A 21,600-nucleotide genomic window follows, 5' to 3' on the forward strand; every position below is an offset into this window, starting at 1 on the left:
TTCATCGCACTATGGTACATGTGACTAACCACTCTTCGATTAGTCATGGACACTTCTCTGTAGTATATAAGGACTTCAGATTGCGTCCTCCCTCTTCAGTCTTTCCTTACTGACTGAAGAGTGAGTACTTCGTTACCTTTACCTCTAACTTGTAGTTACTTACTTAACCTTTGTAGTCTTGCTTCGACTCTAGGTACAGTTGGTTACTGCAATATAGTCTTTCCTTACTGACTGAAGATCTTGCTTCGACTCTAGTCGGATCTAATCTTTGTCTTCACAGCCCCGAGTTTATCACTTGTCGAAGAGCTTCGCAGTCCTCCCGATCTTGACCTTTCTATCGTCAACGCGCAGGCAGCTACAAGAGTATGGCGAGCGTGTGGCCATCGACATACCGCATCAACATGCGGAGGTCAAACTCTTCCAGCTAGCGCAGCCTTCCGAACGTTTGAAGGTACTCGGACTACGTATACCTCAGTCCGGCATGCGATGCATAGATAGGTCTGAAGGATGATCAGAGAGGACGACATGGAGCAATGGTCCCTCTAGAAATCTTGGGCATTCCGCGTGTAAAGCTCGGTTTCTATTATCGCTGTATGAGTTTCGAGTCAGTGGTGAGCGAGCGTGCAGAGGGCGACGGTAAGTACATGAACGAGGTGAGATCACCCGTCTTCATAATCATAAGCATCCGAAGATGTCGGAGGGAAGGCAGGAGAGGCAGGCACAGCAGACATTCCGATGCTTTCGACTAGAGACAAATCTATGAGACGGAAGTGGCACGAGGTGAGCTATTGGTGAGAATGGGTAAAAAGGCGGGCGATTGCCTCCTGCCTCCCGCTTTGATCGACTTCTCTATGGTAGAAAACATCGGGACGCCTGCCGTGAGGGGGAGGCTGGCCTGCGACCCGAGTAGGCCGCTCAATTCTTGTGTAAATATCTCATCGGAAAGGTCTTCACCCGCATTCCGCGGCAGGCCCGTAAGTGCGCTACGTTAGCCCCAGGTCAGCCCGACTACAGGAGCCTGAAAGATGTGGTGCAGAGCAAGTTCGAAAACAATATAATACGGTAAGCTCAGTTCCTGAAGTTTGGCTGCGAGGCACCAGGAACACCGGGCCGTGGGGCGTTCCGGTGGACTCGGCAAATGTGTTGTGACTGAGGCGACGACCGACCGGCCCAGGGTTGTGTGTCTTCAATATCTACACCCTCATCTCCCACACACGGCTATACATGTCCTCTTGACCTCTTGATACTGTAACATCTTTTGACGTGGACAAGGTTTGAGCTTATACACGCTCAAGCAGCGACTTGGACACAAGAGCACAGGGAATTTAACTCGACCCCTGCCTTCGCTTCCACCGACTACCGGTCTCTGAATTATGGATCCGACGAGCTCCGATATCCATACGCATTCGAATCAACTCGGGCCCCCACAACATGGCTATAATGTTCAAACGCTTTCCGGGTACGGCTCTACGACGTCCAGTCTCCCCGCAAGCGGGGCTGTGACTCCCCGGACACCAGGTCTCGTAGGATTGGAAGTTGGCGAGCGCACAGCGCTGCTACGAGAGGGAAGAGACCCAGGAGAGGCAGAAGCTGGAGTGTCAACTCCGAAAGGTGAGCCTGTGCTACCTGTTCTCTATTCCTCGTTCAGGCACCTCCTGTACTCGGACTGAGCTGTCCATGGCGAGCTTTGTCGCGTTTCTTTGCATACCTATGAGATGGCTAGGGTCAAACTGAGACTCAGCGGTATCGGACACGGCCCGCAGGGCAAACGTGGAGAGAGAAAGGAGGCGAGAGCCGTGTCCAGTGCGTCTGGTGAACTTCGTTTAGGCAAAGGCGCATCGGTGTCGTCCAACCTAAAGCGATCGAATACGGCACCGGGTCCCATCGAGCTCCCAAAGGGCCTCTGTCCATATAACAACTCGCTCGACAGCATGCCTTCCAGCTCGCAGAAAGCCCTTACCTCGAGATACTGCCCTGAGGCGGACTATGAATGCACGCATCTAATCATGCAGGTAGCTAGTCATAGGTCTTCGATTCTCAGCGCGAAGCGTACTGCGCGTATCCAGCTCATGGCTCGTTGTTGCTGGACTACCCTGCGCTACCTAATTCATGCCAGCAAGGAGCCGCAGGCCTCGAGATGCACACCGGTGCTGGCACCGCGGTTCCAAGGACATCAATGGCCTCCTGAAGTCACCACGAGATAGCCCCCAGCTGACTATGCACAATCAGCCGAATATAGGGCGGTGTCTTGTTTTCCATCTTCCCCTTCAAGCCGCGCAGATTGAGGTCTTTCTTCATCGTCTGATTGAGAAATTGGTCGTCATGCTTGATAGCTGTACGAGCTCCCGCTTCGTACATGGATGTGCCCATCGTGCACAGTCCTATTGCATGATGATATCAGTACCCTTACGCACTTCAAGTGGCTGTCAGTAGCAGGGACTATTCATCTCCAACATCCCAAGTAGAGGCCATACATATAGTGCGATGAGGACTGCTGTGCTTCGCTTACGAATACAGCGTCGTCCGTCCTGACTCGTCCCGCATCCTCGTCTCGCTCACCAGGACGCGTTCATTGACAATTTCGAATCCCCAGTGCCCGACGGTCGCCCGCCGTTATGGCGCAGGCAATCTCGGTGGAAGCGCATGAAGTACTATATCCCATCGACGTCTTGGATACCCCAGTACTCTTTTTCCCTGTACGTCCTGCTTTCCTCGTGTCGAGTAACATGAAACATGCCAACCCGTCGACCCAGATTCGCAGGCGACTTTCTTGCAGGTATCACCGTCGCGAGCATGCTCATACCCCAATCCGTCTCGTATGCCTCCTCGCTCGCCAAACTCAGCCCTGTTACTGGCCTGGTGAGCTTGAACCCGCCAACCCTTGACACCCCTTTACACCAGAGAGCTGACTTGTCAAATGTCCGAACGTGACAAGTTCTCCGCAGCGATTCCTGGGATCGTCTACGCGCTTCTTGGCACGTCCAGGCAGCTCAACGTCGCGCCCGAGGCCGCGCTCTCCCTGCTCGTTGGACAGGCTGTCGACGACATCCTCCACTCCGACCCGCACACGCACCCGATCGACCCGAACGCGGTCTCTATCGCGATCTCAACCATAATCACGTTCCAGGTCGGGTTAATCAGCTTTCTGCTAGGGCTGTTCAGGCTGGGGTTCATGGACGTCGTGTTGAGTCGCGCGCTGCTGAGGGGATTTGTCACCGCTGTCGCGGTTGTGATCATGATGTGCGTGCGCTCTCGTGCTGCGCGGGTCCTCGCAGGGTATCCGGGCTGACAGGCTGGCTCCACCTACAGAGAGCAGCTGATCCCGATGTTTGGCCTGACGGAGCTCGAACACGTCCTGCAGCCCAAGTCGACGCTCGAAAAGCTCCTGTTCCTGATCGAGAACGCGTTCACGCACGCGCACGAGCTCACGACGTTCATCAGCTTTGGGGCGCTTGGCGTGCTCGTTGCACTGCGCACGTTCAGGATGACGTTCAAGAAGTACTGGTTCATCTACCGTCTGCCCGAGGTGTTCATCGTTGTGGTGGTTTCTACGAGTACGTCGTGTTCCTTACCGAGGTCTTGGAGGTCGGTCCATGTACGCTGACCTTAACATTCAGTCTTGTCGGACGAGTGGGAGTGGGACAAGGACGGAGTGGAGATCCTGGGTTCGGTGCCAATCAATACGGGAAATTCGCTCGTCCAGTTCCCGCTGAGACATATGACGTTGAAGTATCTTAGGAAAACGACTCCAACTGCTATGTGAGTCACGAAACTATGTTTGTATGTTGGCGACGACCGCGCGCTGACCCTTGACACCCCAGCCTCATATCTGTGGTCGGTTTTCTAGACAGTATCGTTGCCGCTAAGCAGAACGCAGGGAGGTTCGGATATAGCATCAGCCCCAATCGTGAGCTTGTCGCGCTTGGTGCCGGTAACATTTTCGGCTCGTTCGTTCCGGGGACCCTGCCTGCCTACGGCTCTATCACCAGGCACGTCGTATGGCCTAGCTCGGCTCGACCGTTGTTGACACTGAATGGGTGTGTCCAGGTCTAAGTTGAATGGAGATCTCGGAGGGCGGACGCAAATGGCCTCCCTTGTTACTTCGACGCTCGTCTTACTCGCAACATTCTTCCTCTTGCCCTGGCTCTACTACTTGCCGAAATGTGTGTTGGCGTCAATGTAAGCCCCCTAGCTTCCGCCATCCGTAACACGTTCCGTGTGTAGCCGAATTGACCGACCCCGCAACACACAGCATCTGCCTCATCGTCTTCTCCCTACTGGGCGAGTTCCCTCATGATGCGCTGTTCTACTGGAAGTACGTACTCCTCCCCGTGAACACTTCTCGTGGAACTCACCCCACCATGCCTGTGTACAGGATGCGGGCGTGGATAGATTTGATGCTGATGTCGCTGACGTTCTTCCTGACCATCATATGGAACGTGGAGATTGGGATCGCGGTTAGCGTCGTCATCTCGCTGCTGCTCGTCGTTCGACGCTCGTCGCGCACGCGCCTCACCATCCTCGTGAGTAGACTTTCCTTCCGGTTGTTCTCTCACTCCCACCTCCGTTCTTCGACCGTGTTCGCCCTGAAGAGCGCTGACCGAGCATCTTTGCACCTTTGATATGTGCACAGGGTCGCATCCCAGGGACAGACAGGTGGAAGCCTATCGACGAAAACCCCGAGGCCGAGGAAGACGCCTCGGGCGTGCTCATTGTTCGTATACGCGAGAACCTCGACTTTGGTGCGTGCTTGTTCTATGCTTGTACGATACTGTGCGAGGCCGTCAGGGCGCGTGTCGCTCAATGGCAGCTTGACTAACCCACACTTGGTACCTTTCTCCAAACACATCCGCGATCAAAGCCAACACCGCACAGCTCAAAGGTGTGTGACGTACCTGGAAATCAAGTTGCTACATGATGCTGACCATCACGGGCGCCTTTCATATGACAATTGATGTTATTGTGCTCTACAATGTGTCCTCCCTCAACATTCTGCCGCCTCTCTTATTTTGTGTATCGCACCGCACCAATGGCATACAGAGCGACTGCGGCGGCTCGAGCTATACGGGCACGACAAACACCACCCCGCGGACGAGCCGCACAGGCATGACGCGAACGTTCTGGTCTTCCATCTTGCAGACGTGGATACCATTGATGCTTCGTGAGTTCCTGTTCTTCCTTCCTAATCCCACCCTCCCACACATCATTTGCACATTCATGACGCTCTTGTTGGTCGCTGTTGACGGGCTGTTCGGTGCTCAGAGCGGTACAGATCTTCTACGAGACGGTGGAGACGTACAAGGTGCGTTCTCCTTCCCTGATTATGAGCCTGCGAAAGTGTCAACACTACTGATTTGTATTTGCACGCTTCGTCATGGTCGACCGCCCTGTCGGCAATATCGCCTCCCCCGATCCTCGGTGCCACTCATGCAGAGTCGCGGTGTTGGGCTGTACATTACCCACCTCAGATCAGGGCCACGCGCGCTGTTTGAAAAGGCGGGCATTGTTAATATGCTAAGCGAGGACGCATTTTGCAAGGACGTTGCGAGCGCGATGACGCGCATCGAGCAGAAGATGCGCGAGCACGCGCTATAGTGCAGATGGAAGCGTCCGAAACTGATCCAAACAGTCAGTCGAGGTTTCGACATATCTTTTGACATGGCCAGTCTTCTAGTGGCCCGCTAACAAAGACGTTCAACCACACATCTGTCGTCTGTACAGCCAAGTATAGATCACCTCATTACACGACCATTTCACGCGCATCCTGTTATACTACGATTAGATCAGCCGACTCATCGGAGCAGGACTCCATATGTTCCCTCGATAGGCCTGTTAGATCTTGATAGACAATCAATATAGGTGGCATCGACGTTTATGGCGCATCGAACGATTGCAACTCGACTAATCACGCCCCTCGCAAGTGGTTCAGAACCGAGGATCCTGGCTCCTTGTTGGTGGAGAGCGGGCGAAGCACTGATACAAAACCGCTGGCGAAAGGACTTGTTAGTATGCCACTGCTGTGTAGAGGTACTGCCGTCACACGTGCTTTCCAAGACTGAAGCAACAATGTGGTCGTGTGTACGCGGATGGATCCTCCGGTAACGTTGGAGTCCGAATTCCGCGCGCTTTTGAGAATGAAGATCGTCTTCCACAGCTTCAGGCTGCTTGTGCGGAAGGGCGGCATCAGCCTGTGCAAGTCTCCCATAGAGGCGGCGCATGGCTCCTTTCGCCGCCGATTGACGGTGGGAGCACCACATTGGCTCCCTGGTAACCGAGCGGATGATCCTCCAGAGTCCAGACTCCTGTCCCACGCAGTCACCTCCAAGAAGATCGGCCCACTTGTGGGACGAAAATTGACCGGAACAAGAAGGCGAGCTCAGCTGCGGACGCCTCCGAAAGCGCAAATGTACGCCGCATGTCAAGGACCATCATCAGTGTTGGCGCTCGACCGCAGACATGCCGGCGCGCTGCAATGCTTGATGAGGAGATGTGATGGCTCGGGTGAGGCATCGGACTGAGGTCAGGGGGCAGTCCACTCACTGAGCGCGCGGCCGAGGTCTGCGTCGACTCTGCGAGGTGCACGGCTGCCGATACACCCTGGGTGACAGTCATGCATAATGTCTAGACTAAGCCTGCATCGGGTACATGTGATAGGGATGTTGACGACAGATGCGGAGCGGGCTGTGGGTTGTGCGGGGATATGAAATTGGCGGGTTCTAATGTACAAATGCCGGCGACGAGCCGTTGGAAATAAAGTAAAGGGGTATGAAGATTGACCAGCAGTGTGAATAAGATATAGAAAGTTAAGCCGTACGAAACATGCTGGGATGAAATTGGGGTGGTTGAATGGACAAAAGAGTAAATAGTCCTGTTGTGGATGAATATCGAAAGCAATGCGAAAAGACAAAATAAACGGCGGGGTTACAAGGTTGTGAAAGGCTGCCTTGGTAGTTGCAAAGACAAGACCCGGACGGCAAAGAATGTTGAGGGAAGTGCGTCGCCCAGTGGTATCCCAAAGGTGCTCATGCTCGCCTCTGGACAGGTACAGGTGGCAGTGGCCTGGGCCGCTTGAAGACAACTCCAGCTGTTTTGGGCGCAGGTGCGTAATGCGGGTTCTCAGGGAGAATCGATGCCCATGAGACAGCCTCGAACGCCGACATGGGCGCGACAACAATTTGTTGCTCGACAGGGACGTCGGTATAAGACGACCCCTCCGAGTGCCTCGTTTGTGCAACATATTGGTCCTCCAGACGTCTTTCCTCGAAGTAGGTTACCGAAACAGTCGGCGGGGGCATCTTGCTCGCACCGTTGGAAGGCGGAGAAGGCGGCGCGGAAGAGTCCGTTGGAGATGGGGTGTCGACGGGAGATGAGGGAGCGGATGACGAGTCGCTCATAGAATCGGGAAGATCGAAGGATTGCGTGTTCGGCGTCGTTGAGTACAAGTCGAAAATGTCGGTGACCGCCGTGGAGACAGGCGAACGGATGATCGTCGAAGTAGCAGAAGACGTCGAAGCCATCGCGTGAATGTGACTGGACAGGGATATGGCCATGGCCTTCGTTTTGGTTTGAAGAGGAGAGCTAGCCTCGAATTCGACCTCGTCTTCGTTCACGTCGCGCGGAACGGGGCTCGAGAAGAACCGCATACTCGCAGACGACGATCCCGACGAGCTTGAGCTCTCGAGTTCGCTGAGAATGAACCCGTCGCCTGTTGAATCCCATTCCGCAGTGAACGTCCACACGGTTCCTGTGGAAGAACCTGGCGGAGGGGTGCTGACGATCGGGGAACTCGGGAGGTTGAGATGGATTCCACTCAGAAGAGCGACTCTCCTCCGCATCTTCTTAACGTTGCCATGGCCAGAAGGCTGCGCACTGGTTGTGGCCTAGAGGGGCACGATAGGTCAATAGCTGTATCAAGTGGGAACGAGGAGACCAATGTAGTACGCACCTTGTACCTCAGAGAGGACGCGAAGGCAGTGGTTCGCGCCTCGGGACTAGCAGGGCTGGGCGTCAGATCCAAGAAATCCGACCTCGACGAATTGGTCCTGCTCCAGACATTGTCCGCTCCACTTGACGGGAGCACAGCGAGCTTTGGTCGCACAGCGGCCATAATATGCAAATCCTCAGAACCTAAACCTCGTCGCCCGAAGGCCATATGCGCCGTGGGCGCGAAGAAAGAATGGGCAAAGCAGCGTGAACGAAGGCGAAGGCGAAGGCGAAACGAGAGTGGGTGGGGGATATCTGAACCGGCAGGGATATGTATGTCATCACAGCAGAGCGGCCACGGGGCGGTCGACCTCCTGCACCCTGATGGACACCGTGGCTGCCATTGATCGACGTAGCGAGGGACATCGTGTGCAACGAACCTGACGGAGCGATCAATCTCGCGGCGCCGCTATCGGTATACAGTATGTACCTGGGACCAATGGGGGCAACGCCCGCGGCGGCGGCTCGGGCTTATGGCAAGATGGCACCGAAGAGCATTATTGCCCTCTGTCATCTGCAAGGTCATCATTCGCTTCCCATTGCGATGTCAATCGGGTCCTGCCGTTTGCGATGCCCAACAGGCTGGCCCGCATATGCCGAGCAAATGATCTGCAACGAAAGCCCACGCCGTCAGCACCATCCGCTGATGAGCTGGAGAAGGAACCGTCGGCAAGCTCACAGCCCGAGAGGCCACAGCATGAAGGAAGGTACTTTGCCGCTGGCGTCTGTACTCGTCACAGACTCTCGCTTTCAACCAATCATAAGCGATCGTCAATCCACTGCCACTTCCGAATCAGCCTGGAGAGCATCAGTCGTACTCACGATCTATCTCGGGCACGACGAATTGAGTGTCCATACGATACAGCATGCCGCTGCGCCAATTGACTGGATGAGACACGAAGTCTAATGACTCCACGATGGGCGTCTGGTGACAAGGGTCGTCCGTCGATCAATCGGTCCTGATCCCCCCACTCGTTGATCGCAATAACGCCCATGGGCGCCGACATCAAAAGTCAACTCAGTACTGTAAAAGGGACGCAACATCCGGTCTGGCCTGATCCTGGATGAGCTTTCAGAAGCAGTGACTGTCATCATGGCCATGTTATGCCCTGCCACCTTGATATTTCGAACTGACACAAAGACGAGCAAACAACCTATCTAGGAAGCTCATGGAAGATAGTGTCTCTGGGGGAAGTACTGTGGTTCGGAATTGAACTATGACGAGCCATATCTTCAGGGAATGCCACGAATAAGGCTGACGCTGGAATAACCGCGAAGCCGGGTACAACAATTAGCAGAAGACACTGGGCGGGCAAGACTGTCCGTTCTCGCCTCTCCGCGAAGCGCTTGGCCGGGGCGGAAGGACCCAACAATCTCTGTACCTATACACATGTAAAGACGTCGGATCATGACCAAACACTTCCCTGTAATTTGAAGCAACCTGAGCTGGTCGATACCGATATCGACATCCCCACCATTGCACGTATCAGGGTTGAGCATGCCCGCTGAGCCATCCATCATCACCGGTGGATGGTCGAGCTGAGGTGAAGGTGGGGGCTCCGAGATGACTGGACACAAACGCACAGTGTTTAAAAGAGCACTTCGCTTCCGTCGTCGTCGTTGAGGAAGTGATACAACCTATCCCGGTGCGATTATGCGACGAGTGTCACGTATGCTTCCGATGAGTGCCGTCTGAGAACTCAACGACATAACCCCGCATTCCCTAGCCTGCTCCTGCTTCCCCCCGGTTCTTCGCACCAGAGACTCGGACGCACCCATCAGCAGCGCCATTACCGTTTACGCTGCATCCTGCCCAACGACACGCCTCCAAAGCCCTCCGCCATCCCGATCACCTCGTTCAGCATGTGCGAAGAGCGATCTACGAGCAGATCCTTGTCCCTCTGCCGCGCTGTCCGGTTTGTCCGTCTCGTTTTGACGTGCCCGGGTTTATAGGCGGGGTGATCCGGGGGTAGAGTGCCATCCCAGACACCGCCCTCGAGGCGGTAGGGCGGGGGGCTGATGTTGTCCTTGTTCGCGCGAGCCATCTTCGACAGGTTCCGAGTCACCTGGTGCGGTAATCCTCGCGTTATGGCGGAGTAATACAGGAGCTCTAGGGTGCTATCCACTGCGATAGGGGGCGCACACAAGGACGGCGGCATCGGGCCACGTTGGCGCACGTCGGTACAGAGCGGCGCGCATGGAAATGCACCGGGCGACCCAAGATCGGCGCATGGCAACGCATTCCGTGAATTTCAAGTACCGGGAGCGCCATTACGGCAGATTCGGAGACAGCGGCAGGCAGTGTGTGCAGAGATTACGCGGCTGGGTCAGTATTCGACGTCGTCCATGTGTCGACAAAGTATGTCACTCACTGCGCTTGTCCCACTCCTGCAGCCATTTATTCATAGCGATTCGTCGATTGTGAGAGGGGCGGTTACTGCTCTGAAACCTCCCCATGACCGAGGTTGCCTGCGAGAAGACCTGCCGCCATAGACCCCGCAGTGTCGATGTGGAATCGGGCTCAGCAAGTACCGAAGCAGCTGCGGATCGGAGGAGGAGTCGGTAAAGGCTGTAGAAGGGCGACGGAAAACGAGGCAACGGAGGGTTTTCTGACTCATGCTGAGATGTGCTGTAGGCGCAGCAAGCACTAGCCCTGGGCCTGCCTCGCATATGAACCAGAAGCGAGGGAGGGTGCGCCATGCCTGTCCCGATAGGCCGCGCAGCTGCAAACATCGCTCGCCGGGTGGAGGCAAGAAAGCGATCCTATGAGATACCAAGCAGTCAACAACCTTCTAAGGAGTGTTTAGCAGGCACATAAGATGCGTGGACCAAAACACGGGTCTCCCCTCACCTACGGTTACCGAGTCAGCCCTGGTGCTTGATGCTCTTATGTGTGGAGGGCGCTTGTTGGACAAAAAACCAAACCTTGTGCCTTGTCCACGACACATCAGCACTAGCCTGTATTAAGTATGAAGTGATATCTGTACATTCAATATGCTTTCAGGTCTTGGTGCGTGCTTGCCTGTGTTCAGCTTAGCGTGTGCAAATTTTCATAAGCCTGTCGTACTTGCAACGACTTAGTGTGAAAGCATAAAACGTACCTTGACACGATCTCTCTCTTTCTATAACACCGAGGATACAGACTACAATAGGCAGCTGGTCTGTCACTAAGCCAGCGAGGGGTGTCGACTCGGACGTTTACAAGTGAGGACCCCGAACACTGGGACGCACCCTTGCTTCCCCACCGCGGTTCGCAGACTATCTCTCTGAAACCTTTGACACTCTGCTTTGTCGTACCTGCCCTGGAAATACTTGGGGTTATGCGTACATTTGACTGCCTTGATCTGCTCGCAAGGATCGGCGGCCGTTCTTCAGGCAATGCTGGCATATATGCATGGCACTCGGCTACCATTCCTTCACCTCTCACCCCTTACCGATACTGGCCCTCTCTCCGCCTCTGAAGATACGCTGAAATCACTTGTCCCTCTTCAATAACTTCATGCTTCTCGTTGTTGTGGTGCTCACATCGTAGAAGAGACTCTTGACCCACTGACATCATGGTAACACGAGCGCGCACCGCGACCGAGTTCACCATTATGCGACTGAAATTGTAGTTCTGCTTTTCGCGCATCTGGACCCGAGGATTTGGCGGGCAGTGTCACAAACGAAGCACATTATGGCCATAACTGATATGAGCTTTTACTCGGCCGAAGCGTCTTCGTCGCAGGACCGCTGCTCGCTCAACCACTTAGAGAACTTCGTGGTCTGAGGTGCGTTTGTGCGTGAACCATACTCCTAGCGTTGCACTCATATCGAGGATACACGGACTGTACCTTTTTCAGAACCGGGAACGGTATGGTCAGTGCAAGACGCGGGTGGCAAGGATCGGAAGCGTGACGATAAGGCTCAAGCTCAAGTCGCTTACGTTCGTACTGATGAATGGTCAGGGTGGCGTCCTCAAACCGCACCGATGTGAACGTCTCCACAGCAGTGAGTTCGAAGGACTAGCCTTCTGTCCTCGTTTTCGTAACAGCATCCCAATGTAACGGGCAATGGATGATTCAACACGTCTTGTACGATCGTGGTGTAAGCGTGGTGGTTTGCGCGTCTTTCGACCGGCAGTTTCACCCAGGGTTTCAAAGCGCGTTCACTCAACTGGATTCGCTCACGGTTTTCCTGTCAATGAGGACGTTGTCCGATTTCTGTCAAAGCTCGTCAAGCGGCGTGCCCATGCACGACGGTCAAAGCCTTAGCGTTAAGCAACCATTGTGCTACGGCCAGAAGACGGTCTCGAAGCGGTCCGCTTCGAGGTTGCAGGTCAATGCGTATCAATGAACATGAGTATTTAATTGCCTGAGACTCATTGCTCCAGCTAGCCACTCCCCTATGACCACGCTTCCTCATACTTCCTCCACCTCCGTTCCTGTAATGGACGCCAAAAATCTGGATAGCACGACGAAGGTCAGTCCCAATCGACATTTGACGGGTTTTTATCACAAGTTCAACCACGATGCTTCAGCCGAAGCCCACGCCGTTGCGCATTTCTCCGATAGCTCTGGAATCGAAAGCAAAGGTCCAGCAAACCGTTGGGCGCAAGCCAGTGATAGAATTCAATCAAGAGGAACTTCCGGCCACGTCTCTTCATGTTCCTCCGCCTTCCCCTACAACAATGCGCCACGAAAGCCCTTACGACGCACAACGCTTCCACTACTCAAGGAAGGTACGTCCTTCAACCACGAGCTAACCACCCCAAATAAAATTCTCAGCCCATGCTTGAATAGTCGGCCTTAGCGTCTCCTATCATCGCTTCGGGTCCCTTTCCCACTCCGACTGTTCCCGGGTTCGCCACCGGGGACTTGGTCCTGCCTGATTCCATCGTGTTTCAGCTGCCTGTTACAGGCCCGGAGCACCAACGTCCTCCGAGAAGAGGACAGCCTAGCGACGATACCAACCTTTCCCGGTCCATATACGGGTCTTCCGCTTCTACCCTTGTGACACCTGACGACGACTACGTTGAGCGCAGGATTATACGGCCTCAACGGAGCCGTCCTGACCTCCGCAGGCCGTTCTCCAATCTCAGAAAAGCGCGCTCGATGGCGAACCTGCCCAAGATGCCTGGCCTTACGACATTCGGCCGGCCATACGACTTTCCATCCGAGCTCAGCACGCCCGTTGACTCCAGCGACAGCCTCACGAATACAACCAGCACACGCCCGGCGTCGCGCTTCCCATCTCGCCGCCCCTCCCTTGCGAATCTATCCCTCTCTTCACCAGTGCCGGTCACAGAAGTCGCCGAGGCGCTGTGCAGGCTCGTGTCCGACCTCAGGGGCGGCAGTTCCGTTGAACGACATTTCAATGAGGCGGTGTCCTCCTACGAAAAAGCGTGCGCGCTCGCCGACAGCGGCGAGGGTGTCATTGAGGTGCGCGTGGACGAAATTACGGAGACTTGCGCCGAAACTTGCCCTGCTGCTGCGAAGGCACGTCCGGATGGCATTGGACTGTACTCTCGACCACGCTCGCGCAAAGACACCATGCCCGCGGTAGTGGAGCGAGCGCGTGGGCAGGTTTGGGTTTGAAGGCGGTCGGTCGCCGTTATAAGAAACTGTGACTATTGCAGGTATGTAACCTACGCCCCATCGGACATTCATATACATCTCTGCATTTGCGTATAATCCCACACATACTCTGTACGTCTCTGACTAATCACTTTCGATCGTGTACCAATTGAATATTCTGCTGCCACGTTTGCCACCATCTGCACATTCCGTGCTCACTGGGTGACCTTCGACTTGTGTAACAGTGCCAGTACCATCTATGGGACTAACTGGTCTTGCACTGCAGCTCGAAGTTACTGGAGAGCCCGAGGCATTTTTTACGAGCATTAGACATGGATACATAGAGGATCACCGTGTTCAGGAGCTTGTGTACTCTGACAGAGGTGCCAACATCCCAATATATGCCCCCGAGAAGGGCAGAGGGGAGGACAGCAGCGCTTGACCGAGGGTACAACCCATGCAGCAGGGGAGGCTGCCCTTGCTCCTGTACAAGTCCATCATGTCATTCAGCCAGGTGGATTCCATCTGGGGGATCGACGCTACCTGACATGCTTTCGGCTTCCACATTGCCCGCCATCCGGAATCCACTGCGCTGCCTGACCGACGGAATCCAGGTGGTCGCCAGGTAATCTTCATCGAATCGTCCAATGGATCTCAGCGGGCGTCGAGACCACCTGGATCCCAAGCGCGGGATGTATGTGCACCTTGATATGTGGTATCTGCTCGTCACCTGGTATCTTCGTTGGGATCACCGTAACGGGATCGCTCGCGCACTAGAGGGAGCCATGGCTGGGGAGGCCGCACCTTGAAAGTCCAGGTTACTAGCTGCCTCTGCTATCGCACCGCAGGCGTCCCAAGACGGTCATCCGCGATGGCGCTACATAGGAGCGGGTACCGTCTTGTGCTATAAGTTTCGGCAGAATCGCTCCCATTTGATAAATGTACTGCAAGGGGTTCATCGACATCTGCCCACCGAAGCTGATCTGGTGACTTACGGATCTTAGACGACAAGGACTGCAGCTGCCATAGCCGTTGGTGATTTGACCTCTACTAGGACCTGTCGATAGGATGCTGGAGACTTGACTGTATTCGATAGTTCTTGCTATGTACCACGTCAGATCCCTTCGCCAGGTTCGACCTCGCCATCCATCGCTGTTCGATGTACGTGACGTGCTTCAGGGAGGTCTCGTACGTTCGCGACATATATCAGATGGAGGTCAGAGGTCACGATGCTGGGAGGCGACTATATGCGTTATGAAATGACTAAGCGCCGCATTGCAACTCTCCTCACGACGACGACAACGTGCTGCTCCTCTCCTTTGTCCACGACGCCTGCGCATGTGTGATTGAAGCCGATAAACTCCTTTGTGTTCCCATTTATTCAAGGCGGCCGCCGGGGTCGGTTCTTTCATCCCCCTGCGCCGTTGCCACCGCCGTACCCTCTAACACCCATTTCTTACCCTTTATCTCGCATTCTGGCGACGATTCATCTTTCTGAACTGTCTGTGGTCGCCCCGGGACCGGTCGACGATCAAGAGATGTGGGACTGGGAGATAGCGCAGGACGACTGGTGGAAGACGTCCTTCAGGGCGATCTCCTGGGCTTACAAGACAAAGCCGAGTCATCCCCGTCCCCCACATTATCACGACCACCTGGCGCGCGGTAGGAGAAAGACGATTGCGGGCGATGCGCAGGGCGCTGCGCGAGGTGCCGCGGGAGATGTGAGCTTGAACAATGGGCTATGTGGCGTGCGTGTCGCGGAGGAAGCTCTCATGCGGTACGAGGTCGATGCTGCTATCCTCCCGTCCAACGATCACTTTCAGATCGCGGAGGTACCATCTCCTGATCCTGACCCTCTGTACGCGGACGGAATCTGGGACGAGAAGGTCCAGGAGCTCCTGGGAGGCATCCTCGAGCCGGGCGCCCTGCTAGAGGTCGACTCGTTGGCACAAGACGTTCCGCTTTGGGATCTCCATCTCCTCGACAGTCCACTGCTCGCGCCGAGCTCTTCCGGAGCAGCAGATCTCACGGACTCGGAGACGTCGGTCGACTCAGATCCCCCGCCGTCGACGCCCAAGCCCACAAAGGCATCCTACGCTCGAATCGTCTCAAGTGATATGGTGTCTCCGACCGTCCTCTCGCCTCTCCCTTCGAAGCTGCTCAGCGCGGCCGCCCTCACGTTCATTCCCTCAACCCCCAACCGCGCATCATCACGGGAACCCACCACGCCACCGTTGACGTCTTCTTCGAATTCCTCCGACTCGCCGTTCTCGTCACCTACGTACAACTTCCACTTCCCGTCATTGAACTCCAGCTCTCCAGCGGACAGGCGTGAGTCACGCTCCCTTCCGCCTTCACTCCAGAAGGACGAGAGCGGATTCTACATCGAGGTCGCTGAGGACCTGGAAGAGGCTGCGGCGGGCTCGACGCAGAGCTTGGGCAATACGCGGAGCACCACGCCTCGTCGCCCCTCTGCCGCGTTCCTGCCTGCGTTCCTCACAGATGGGTCGCCCACCTCGCGCTCGCGTAACTCGAAGACGCGCGAGATAGTCGACCGTCTTCGGTCCTCGGGCAGCAGCACGAGTTCGGGCCGGAAGGCGAAGAAGTCCAGTAGCAACAGGCGGCAGGCCTCGACGAGCAAGGATGCGGACTTGGCGGAGCTCGTACCCGATGCATCGACAGAAGACAGCACTGATGGATGGATTAGCGGCGTAGTGCGCCAGAGTTCATCGTCTCGTTTAGCGGTCACTGACGACGGTTGGGTCATCCAGGGCATGCAGCAGCAGACGCAGCAGCAGACGACGCAGACGCCATCGCGCGCGAGTTCGGCGGCCCAGCAGCAGTATCAGTCAAAGTCAGGCAAGCATGGACACGGACACGGACACAAGCGTTCGTCCGGCAGCAACGCTGCCTATCCCCCTTCTGCGTCTTCGTCAACGTTCTCTCCCGCGTCTTCGACGATGAGCCTCACCGTCCCGCAAACCCCCGCGTCCGGCCCAGCGCAACTCCCGCCTATGCCACAGCTGTTCCCTGGAGCCCCAGCAGGCGCGCCTCCGTATGTCCCGATGGGTGTGTACCCCGGGCCGTATCCCGGTACTTTTATGCACGCCGGACAGATGCAGCAGCAGCAGTTTCCCCAAACTGCGCGCGGACCCTGGCCGATGGGCTCGATGGGCTACCAGCCTGGCATGTATCCCATGTATCAGCCGTTTGGCGTCATGCCTACGGCGGTGCCTTATGGGATGATGCCTGTCGCGCCTCCGGGAGGCATGTTCTTCGACGGAAAGGGCAAGCCCGCCGGCGGTGCGCTTGTGCAGTGAGCCTGTCCTGGTTTCGGTGCCTAGCACAATGGTGAGCAGTACCGCCACATTGCATTTCTAGAGGGCGGCACATCTGATGGCAGTGTAGACTTGTCTCCAGGTCATCCACACCATGGTCCTGCCCTGCTCCGGCATCCTGACGTCGACGTTGGCGTGGCGACTACGTCGCCCCATCGCGTGCGTCTCACTCCATGCCTCTTCACTCTCTTGCTCTATCCTTGTTGTTCTATGTAGTAGTTAGCTTTTCTCTGTCCCTCACGCATAAGATGTACGCCCCTCTCTCCCTTCATTCTGTGGTTCAATACGTTCGTCTGGTAACACCTACATACAATGCGCACCACATTCGAGCCAACACCGATAGCATTCGACGTCGACGTCGACATCGACATTCCTCTCCCTCTCTTTTTCGTTCTCCGGCGGACCGGCCTTCAATCTCATCTCACCCCACCTCTCATCTCTGCAGTTGTCATTATTGTCATTCCGTCGATCACCTTGGTGTTATTGATTCACCCCTTGTTCTCACAATATATAAGTGTACGTTCTGATGCCTCAATTCTTGGTCTGCGTTATGTGGAGAACATGTGACCGATGTTGCGTGCTATCATTGCGTTCACGGGATGCGGTGTTTAGTAGGGACAGGGGCAGTCGAAGATCAGATCACGCAGTGAGCACGGAATATGCAGATGGTGGCAAACGTGGCCAGAGAGTCTACAATTGCACGCGACTGGCTACGTAGCCACGCATGCACGCAGTCGCGCGTTCGCTTTCGTAGTTACAACACGAGTGTGCAGTCGTGTAATCGCAGAGTCGGGTAAGCGACGCTAAGTATCCTATTCTTAGTTCTTAGTGGCCCCTGCAACAAAGCTCTTTCCTTGCGCAATGTAGATCGACTATAATCCAGATGTTCTCTAGCATTTATCCAGTTCTCAATGCGCGCAAAACGAGTCTACTCAAGGGAGCTTTGCAGGATGTATAGACTTGAGCTGCCCTTCACCGAACTCCTGCCGGAGGGCGCTCCAACTTACAATAGACGCGCAGTTACACGACTGCGTGGCTGCATACACACAGAGCTTGGCGAGCTTCGCCATCAATCGACTGCGTGAATACGTGGTTAGGCAGCCTGCTACGTAGCCTGTTGCGTGCAGTCGTAGATATTCTCCGAAGAAGGCACGCAGGGTAATGCATCGTGTATCAGGATATATTCATCCCTATATATCCTATATCGTACAGCTCATGATGCAGTGGTGCAAACGGGTGACTATGCAACAAGGAATGGATTACACAACGACATGACAAAGCACGACGAGCCCAATGTCCCATCCGTCCACAGGAGGTATCGACAACCCGCGCTCATCAAGCTCACGCTCACGCAATCGTAGCGTTGTTGTAGATGAGCAGGTTCGGCGTGCCCGAAGGAAGCTCGCTGAAGACGCCCTCAGTAGCGAGCGCTAGGAGTGCCTTCTTCAGCTGCGCTGGGGACAGCGTGGGGTTCGGCACCGGCGCGAATGCGGGCTCCTGTGAGACGAGCTCGGGCGGGGGCAGGAACGTCGCGACCCACGAGGGCATCGCTTGGTACGCAAGCGCGTACGCGTTGGCGAGCGACGGCGTCGAGAGGCTCTGGACCTTGAGAGCCGCAAGGTCGGGCGCGACCGAGGGGTTGAACGTCACCGACGGGTAAAGCGATAGGAGGTACGCGAGCAGGCCAGCGGTGTGGGGCGAGGCCATCGACGTGCCGGACATGGTCGTGATCGACGAATTGCTGCCGATGTAGGTCGAGAGGATGTTCAAGCCAGGAGCGAAAACATCGACGCAGGGGCCGTGGTTCGAGAAGTACGCACGCTCGTCGCCAAGAGTCGACGCGCCGACAGTGATCGCCTTCTCCGCAGCAGCAGGCGAGTTGTTGCACGCGTCCTTGTTGTCGTTGCCAGCTGCGACAGCGAAGTGGATTCCATTGTCGACGGCGCGGTTCACGACATCATCTAGCGCGCGCGACTTGCCACCACCTAAGGACATGTTGGCGACAGAGCCCTTGTGCGAAGTCTTGCCGGTGCGCCTGAACTCCTCGAGGGCGGCCTTAGCCTTATCGGCGGCGGCCTTCGCGGCCCAGGTGACACCCCCGACGACGTCGGACATGGTGCCGGAGCCATTGCTGCCGAGGACCTTCACAGCGATGACGTTGGCCGCCTTCGCAACACCGTACTTGCGCGAGGCAATGGTACCCGCGCAATGGGTACCGTGACCGTTGCCGTCCTCGTCGACGTCATTCTGGGGGATGGTCTTGCCCCAAGAGGCACGTCCCTCGAACTCGACGTGCTTGGTGTTGATACCGGTGTCGATGACGTAGACGTCGACGCCGGCACCACCGTCGGTATCGTACTCGTACTTGGTGAAGGTGCTGAACGTGAGCTTAGCACGGTGGCTGATGCGAGCAAGACCCTGCAGAAACAACACGTCAGCGGACGCCCATATAAGTACATCCGGAATGTCGTGACTGCGGAAAAGCGTTACGCCGACCGCATCAACGCAAAAGTACGACGTGCTGTCGCGCGAATGACAATGGATGCAACAATGCCCGAGTGCCCGCAGGGCGAACAACCCCGAGCCGAAGTTCGTGCACGTCACGACATATCGTATGACCCGTACTCACCCAAGGAGCGCCCTTCTGCGTGGCATGCTTCTCGGTCTCAAAGTCGGTGTGCCGCTCAACCTCGAGCGTCCGGACGACCTGGTCGTGCTCGACGTAGTCGACCTCGGGCATCATCCGAATGTGGTCGATGACGTTCTTGCTGAACTTGCCGGCGTAGCCGAGGATGTGGCCGTCGTAAACATGCGTCAGGCCCGCAAACGCGTCTGCCTCTGGGTCCGCCGCGTGCACGGTCTGGACAAAGTTCATGTGATTTGCCAAGAGTGTGGGCGCGGTGCCATCCTTGAGCATGATGATGTACGAGTTGTTGACAGTCCCATGCGGGTGCTCCTCCACATAAAGGGGGGCCACGGTCATGCCCGAAACGCGGCGTGGCGAGTCATGATAAGTAGAAAGAGGGGTGGCCGACACCAACGAGACGGCCAAGAGCGTGACGTAGAGCAAGCGGGTCATGGTCGTCGTGGGGGGAGGATGGTGCCGTCGGACTCAACCAGCGACTTGATAACGGGGCTGCGGGGCTTATTTGCGCCTGTTTGCAAAGTGGCTGCCCGCCGATCTCAGCCCAAGTGCCGTTTGGCGTGACTCGACGCTGTGACATGCTGCTGTACCTTCTTTAGCCCAAGAGACCAAACGGAGACATGTTGAGCCGACATTCCTACAAACCGACGAACTCAAAGAGTACAGACCAAGGGCTGCATTCTGTACTGGACAGAATCCTTGAAAACTCCGCCCCGACACCTATCCCGAACCAACGCCTGGCAAAAGTTATGACGAGAGTGGGATTCGAACCCACGCCCTTTCGGACCAGATTACGTGAGCACCTTAGTCTGGCGCCTTAGACCGCTCGGCCATCTCGCCACGATAGTCACGACCCTTGAGGAATGTAGAGGCCATTAAAGGCGGCCAGTAAGGCTGCTGCACTTCTATGTGGAGAAGAGACAGCGGGAAGATTGACGCTCTGGCGGCAGCTGAGCAAACTTACCGTACGAACGTGAGTTACGTGAGGTGTGTAGCGAGAACGCACAGTTGTCAAGCAATCAGGCTTTTGCTCGTGAGAATGACGTCACTGCGATGACCACCGCCACGCCAGGTGATTATCACGAGCCTTCGGAGGATGTTGCACTCACCATCTGCTCATCATATGCATATACCTGAAGGAATGTCATACCGGACTGTCGACTTCCGTGTCAAGGGCAAGGTGCAGGGGGTGTTCTTCCGCGTCTTTGCCAAGAACGCTGCCCAAGAATTAGGAGTGGTAGGTTGGGTGAAAAACGATCCTGTGAGCGACCTCTTCGCTTCAGAAACTAGTAGTATGCTCACTATATGCGCCATGTCAAGCAGGGAGGAGATGTGCTCGGCACCGCCCAGGGTCTCGAAGAGTCCTTGAACAAATTGTGAGTGCGTTCTCCGACCAACGATTGGCTTGAACCTGATATATTCGTTGCCTATGTAGCAAAGAAGCCCTGAAAAAGGGACCTGAGCATGCAAACGTGACGGGAGTCGAGTTTACCAACGAGGCGCCACTGGAAAGGCTGCAGTTCCAAGGCTTTGAGAAAATTCGCAACCAGAGGCCAACGTAGACGAGGGATTCAGGCAAACAACTTGCCTGTAGGCTGCCACACGATGATTAGTATTCATGGGGAGACTGTATCGCTCTGTATCACTTGCTTCAATCTGGGATGTTGTTCTGCTCGTAGAACTGCAGTAGACGAGTGGGTGGTGGTGGCTTGCCGGTTGGATGCAAGACTGGCTGAAGTCCGCACCGTCCGGTTGACTGTAAGATCAGATTAGATTACAAGATTCTCAGAGACGCCCGTATCCTGCTCGCGTTCGGACTATGTAAGTACTCACCGCGATGGGTAACTAGATTGGCGCAATGTCGGCGACATGTACTTTTGCCCCACACAACGTGCCGATAGCAATCCCTAGAAATTAAAGCTGTACAGAATAGTGCAGCGGGATTTGCTATGGTCACCTTGCGTAGCACAACGATTCCGAATCAAATTTCCTCCTTGAACCATAACACTTTTCCCGTCGTGCACCGAGGGTAACCCTCGATGATTCCGGCGGAATAATGTTATAGAGTCAGAAGAGGAAA

General features: G+C 55.6%; 8 protein-coding genes and 1 non-coding gene across 9 annotated transcripts; 5 read left to right on the forward strand and 4 right to left on the reverse strand.

Moving 5' to 3' along the window:
* The first annotated feature begins 1,223 nt into the window (after positions 1 to 1,223).
* On the forward strand, positions 1,224 to 5,738 carry DICSQDRAFT_140586 (sulfate anion transporter). Its single transcript, XM_007370023.1, has 15 exons — positions 1,224 to 1,611; positions 2,594 to 2,696; positions 2,754 to 2,859; positions 2,936 to 3,240; positions 3,310 to 3,554; positions 3,618 to 3,759; positions 3,822 to 3,989; positions 4,048 to 4,179; positions 4,253 to 4,315; positions 4,376 to 4,523; positions 4,634 to 4,742; positions 4,862 to 4,882; positions 5,041 to 5,161; positions 5,263 to 5,302; positions 5,434 to 5,738. The coding sequence occupies exons 1-15, from the start codon at positions 1,374 to 1,376 to the stop codon at positions 5,593 to 5,595; spliced, it is 2,103 nt and encodes a 700-aa protein (XP_007370085.1). The 5' UTR covers positions 1,224 to 1,373; the 3' UTR covers positions 5,596 to 5,738.
* A 1,284-nt stretch (positions 5,739 to 7,022) lies between these two features.
* On the reverse strand, positions 7,023 to 8,152 carry DICSQDRAFT_149958 (uncharacterized protein; the record flags this gene model as incomplete). Its single annotated transcript, XM_007370024.1, has 2 exons — positions 7,023 to 7,880; positions 7,946 to 8,152. 2 exons carry the CDS (start codon positions 8,150 to 8,152, stop codon positions 7,023 to 7,025), a joined length of 1,065 nt encoding a protein of 354 aa, XP_007370086.1.
* A 1,437-nt stretch (positions 8,153 to 9,589) lies between these two features.
* DICSQDRAFT_140590 (uncharacterized protein) lies at positions 9,590 to 11,137 on the reverse strand. Its single transcript, XM_007370025.1, has 5 exons — positions 11,085 to 11,137; positions 10,971 to 11,015; positions 10,835 to 10,915; positions 10,356 to 10,772; positions 9,590 to 10,108 (listed from the first exon to the last, which is right to left on the reverse strand). The coding sequence occupies exons 4-5, from the start codon at positions 10,681 to 10,683 to the stop codon at positions 9,774 to 9,776; spliced, it is 663 nt and encodes a 220-aa protein (XP_007370087.1). The 5' UTR covers positions 10,684 to 10,772; positions 10,835 to 10,915; positions 10,971 to 11,015; positions 11,085 to 11,137; the 3' UTR covers positions 9,590 to 9,773.
* Positions 11,138 to 12,369: 1,232 nt separating this feature from the next.
* Positions 12,370 to 13,559, forward strand: DICSQDRAFT_174206 (uncharacterized protein; the record flags this gene model as incomplete). Its single annotated transcript, XM_007370026.1, has 3 exons — positions 12,370 to 12,444; positions 12,503 to 12,703; positions 12,765 to 13,559. 3 exons carry the CDS (start codon positions 12,370 to 12,372, stop codon positions 13,557 to 13,559), a joined length of 1,071 nt encoding a protein of 356 aa, XP_007370088.1.
* A 445-nt stretch (positions 13,560 to 14,004) lies between these two features.
* Positions 14,005 to 14,671, forward strand: DICSQDRAFT_140592 (uncharacterized protein). Its single transcript, XM_007370027.1, has 2 exons — positions 14,005 to 14,482; positions 14,534 to 14,671. The coding sequence occupies exon 1, from the start codon at positions 14,186 to 14,188 to the stop codon at positions 14,345 to 14,347; it is 162 nt and encodes a 53-aa protein (XP_007370089.1). The 5' UTR covers positions 14,005 to 14,185; the 3' UTR covers positions 14,348 to 14,482; positions 14,534 to 14,671.
* Positions 14,672 to 14,815: 144 nt separating this feature from the next.
* Positions 14,816 to 17,369, forward strand: DICSQDRAFT_140593 (uncharacterized protein). The gene is made up of 2 exons (XM_007370028.1): positions 14,816 to 16,889; positions 16,947 to 17,369. Exon 1 carries the CDS (start codon positions 15,077 to 15,079, stop codon positions 16,856 to 16,858), a length of 1,782 nt encoding a protein of 593 aa, XP_007370090.1. The 5' UTR covers positions 14,816 to 15,076; the 3' UTR covers positions 16,859 to 16,889; positions 16,947 to 17,369.
* Positions 17,370 to 18,176: 807 nt separating this feature from the next.
* DICSQDRAFT_183358 (uncharacterized protein) lies at positions 18,177 to 19,955 on the reverse strand (the record flags this gene model as incomplete). The annotated part of the gene is made up of 2 exons (XM_007370029.1): positions 18,177 to 19,294; positions 19,506 to 19,955. The coding sequence occupies 2 exons, from the start codon at positions 19,953 to 19,955 to the stop codon at positions 18,224 to 18,226; spliced, it is 1,521 nt and encodes a 506-aa protein (XP_007370091.1). The 3' UTR covers positions 18,177 to 18,223.
* A 315-nt stretch (positions 19,956 to 20,270) lies between these two features.
* On the reverse strand, positions 20,271 to 20,360 carry DICSQDRAFT_t178. Its single transcript has one exon. It is a non-coding gene; the product is annotated as a tRNA-Leu (tRNA).
* Positions 20,361 to 20,661: 301 nt separating this feature from the next.
* DICSQDRAFT_174209 (acylphosphatase isozyme Ch1) lies at positions 20,662 to 21,082 on the forward strand (the record flags this gene model as incomplete). The annotated part of the gene is made up of 3 exons (XM_007370030.1): positions 20,662 to 20,781; positions 20,844 to 20,896; positions 20,956 to 21,082. The coding sequence occupies 3 exons, from the start codon at positions 20,662 to 20,664 to the stop codon at positions 21,080 to 21,082; spliced, it is 300 nt and encodes a 99-aa protein (XP_007370092.1).
* Positions 21,083 to 21,600: the final 518 nt, after the last annotated feature.

The sequence above is a fragment of the Dichomitus squalens genome (assembly GCF_000275845.1).
Source record: "Dichomitus squalens LYAD-421 SS1 unplaced genomic scaffold DICSQscaffold_60, whole genome shotgun sequence".
NCBI classification, from domain to species: domain Eukaryota; kingdom Fungi; phylum Basidiomycota; class Agaricomycetes; order Polyporales; family Polyporaceae; genus Dichomitus; species Dichomitus squalens.

What these genes read in the sequence shown, in the direction of transcription:
- DICSQDRAFT_140593 (XM_007370028.1), top strand. Translation starts at nt 15,077, where the DNA reads ATGTGGGACTGGGAGATAGCGCAGGACGACTGGTGGAAGACGTCCTTC.
- DICSQDRAFT_140586 (XM_007370023.1), top strand. Translation starts at nt 1,374, where the DNA reads ATGGATCCGACGAGCTCCGATATCCATACGCATTCGAATCAACTCGGG. An exon ending in AAAACGACTCCAACTGCTAT is followed by an intron (nt 3,760 to 3,821) that starts GTGAGTCACGAA and finishes TTGACACCCCAG; the next exon opens with CCTCATATCTGTGGTCGGTT. An exon ending in AAATGTGTGTTGGCGTCAAT is followed by an intron (nt 4,180 to 4,252) that starts GTAAGCCCCCTA and finishes CGCAACACACAG; the next exon opens with CATCTGCCTCATCGTCTTCT.
- DICSQDRAFT_140590 (XM_007370025.1), bottom strand. Translation starts at nt 10,683, where the DNA reads ATGGCGCACCCTCCCTCGCTTCTGGTTCATATGCGAGGCAGGCCCAGG. An exon ending in GCAGGAGTGGGACAAGCGCA is followed by an intron (nt 10,109 to 10,355) that starts GTGAGTGACATA and finishes CCCCTATCGCAG; the next exon opens with TGGATAGCACCCTAGAGCTC.
- DICSQDRAFT_140592 (XM_007370027.1), top strand. Translation starts at nt 14,186, where the DNA reads ATGGATCTCAGCGGGCGTCGAGACCACCTGGATCCCAAGCGCGGGATG.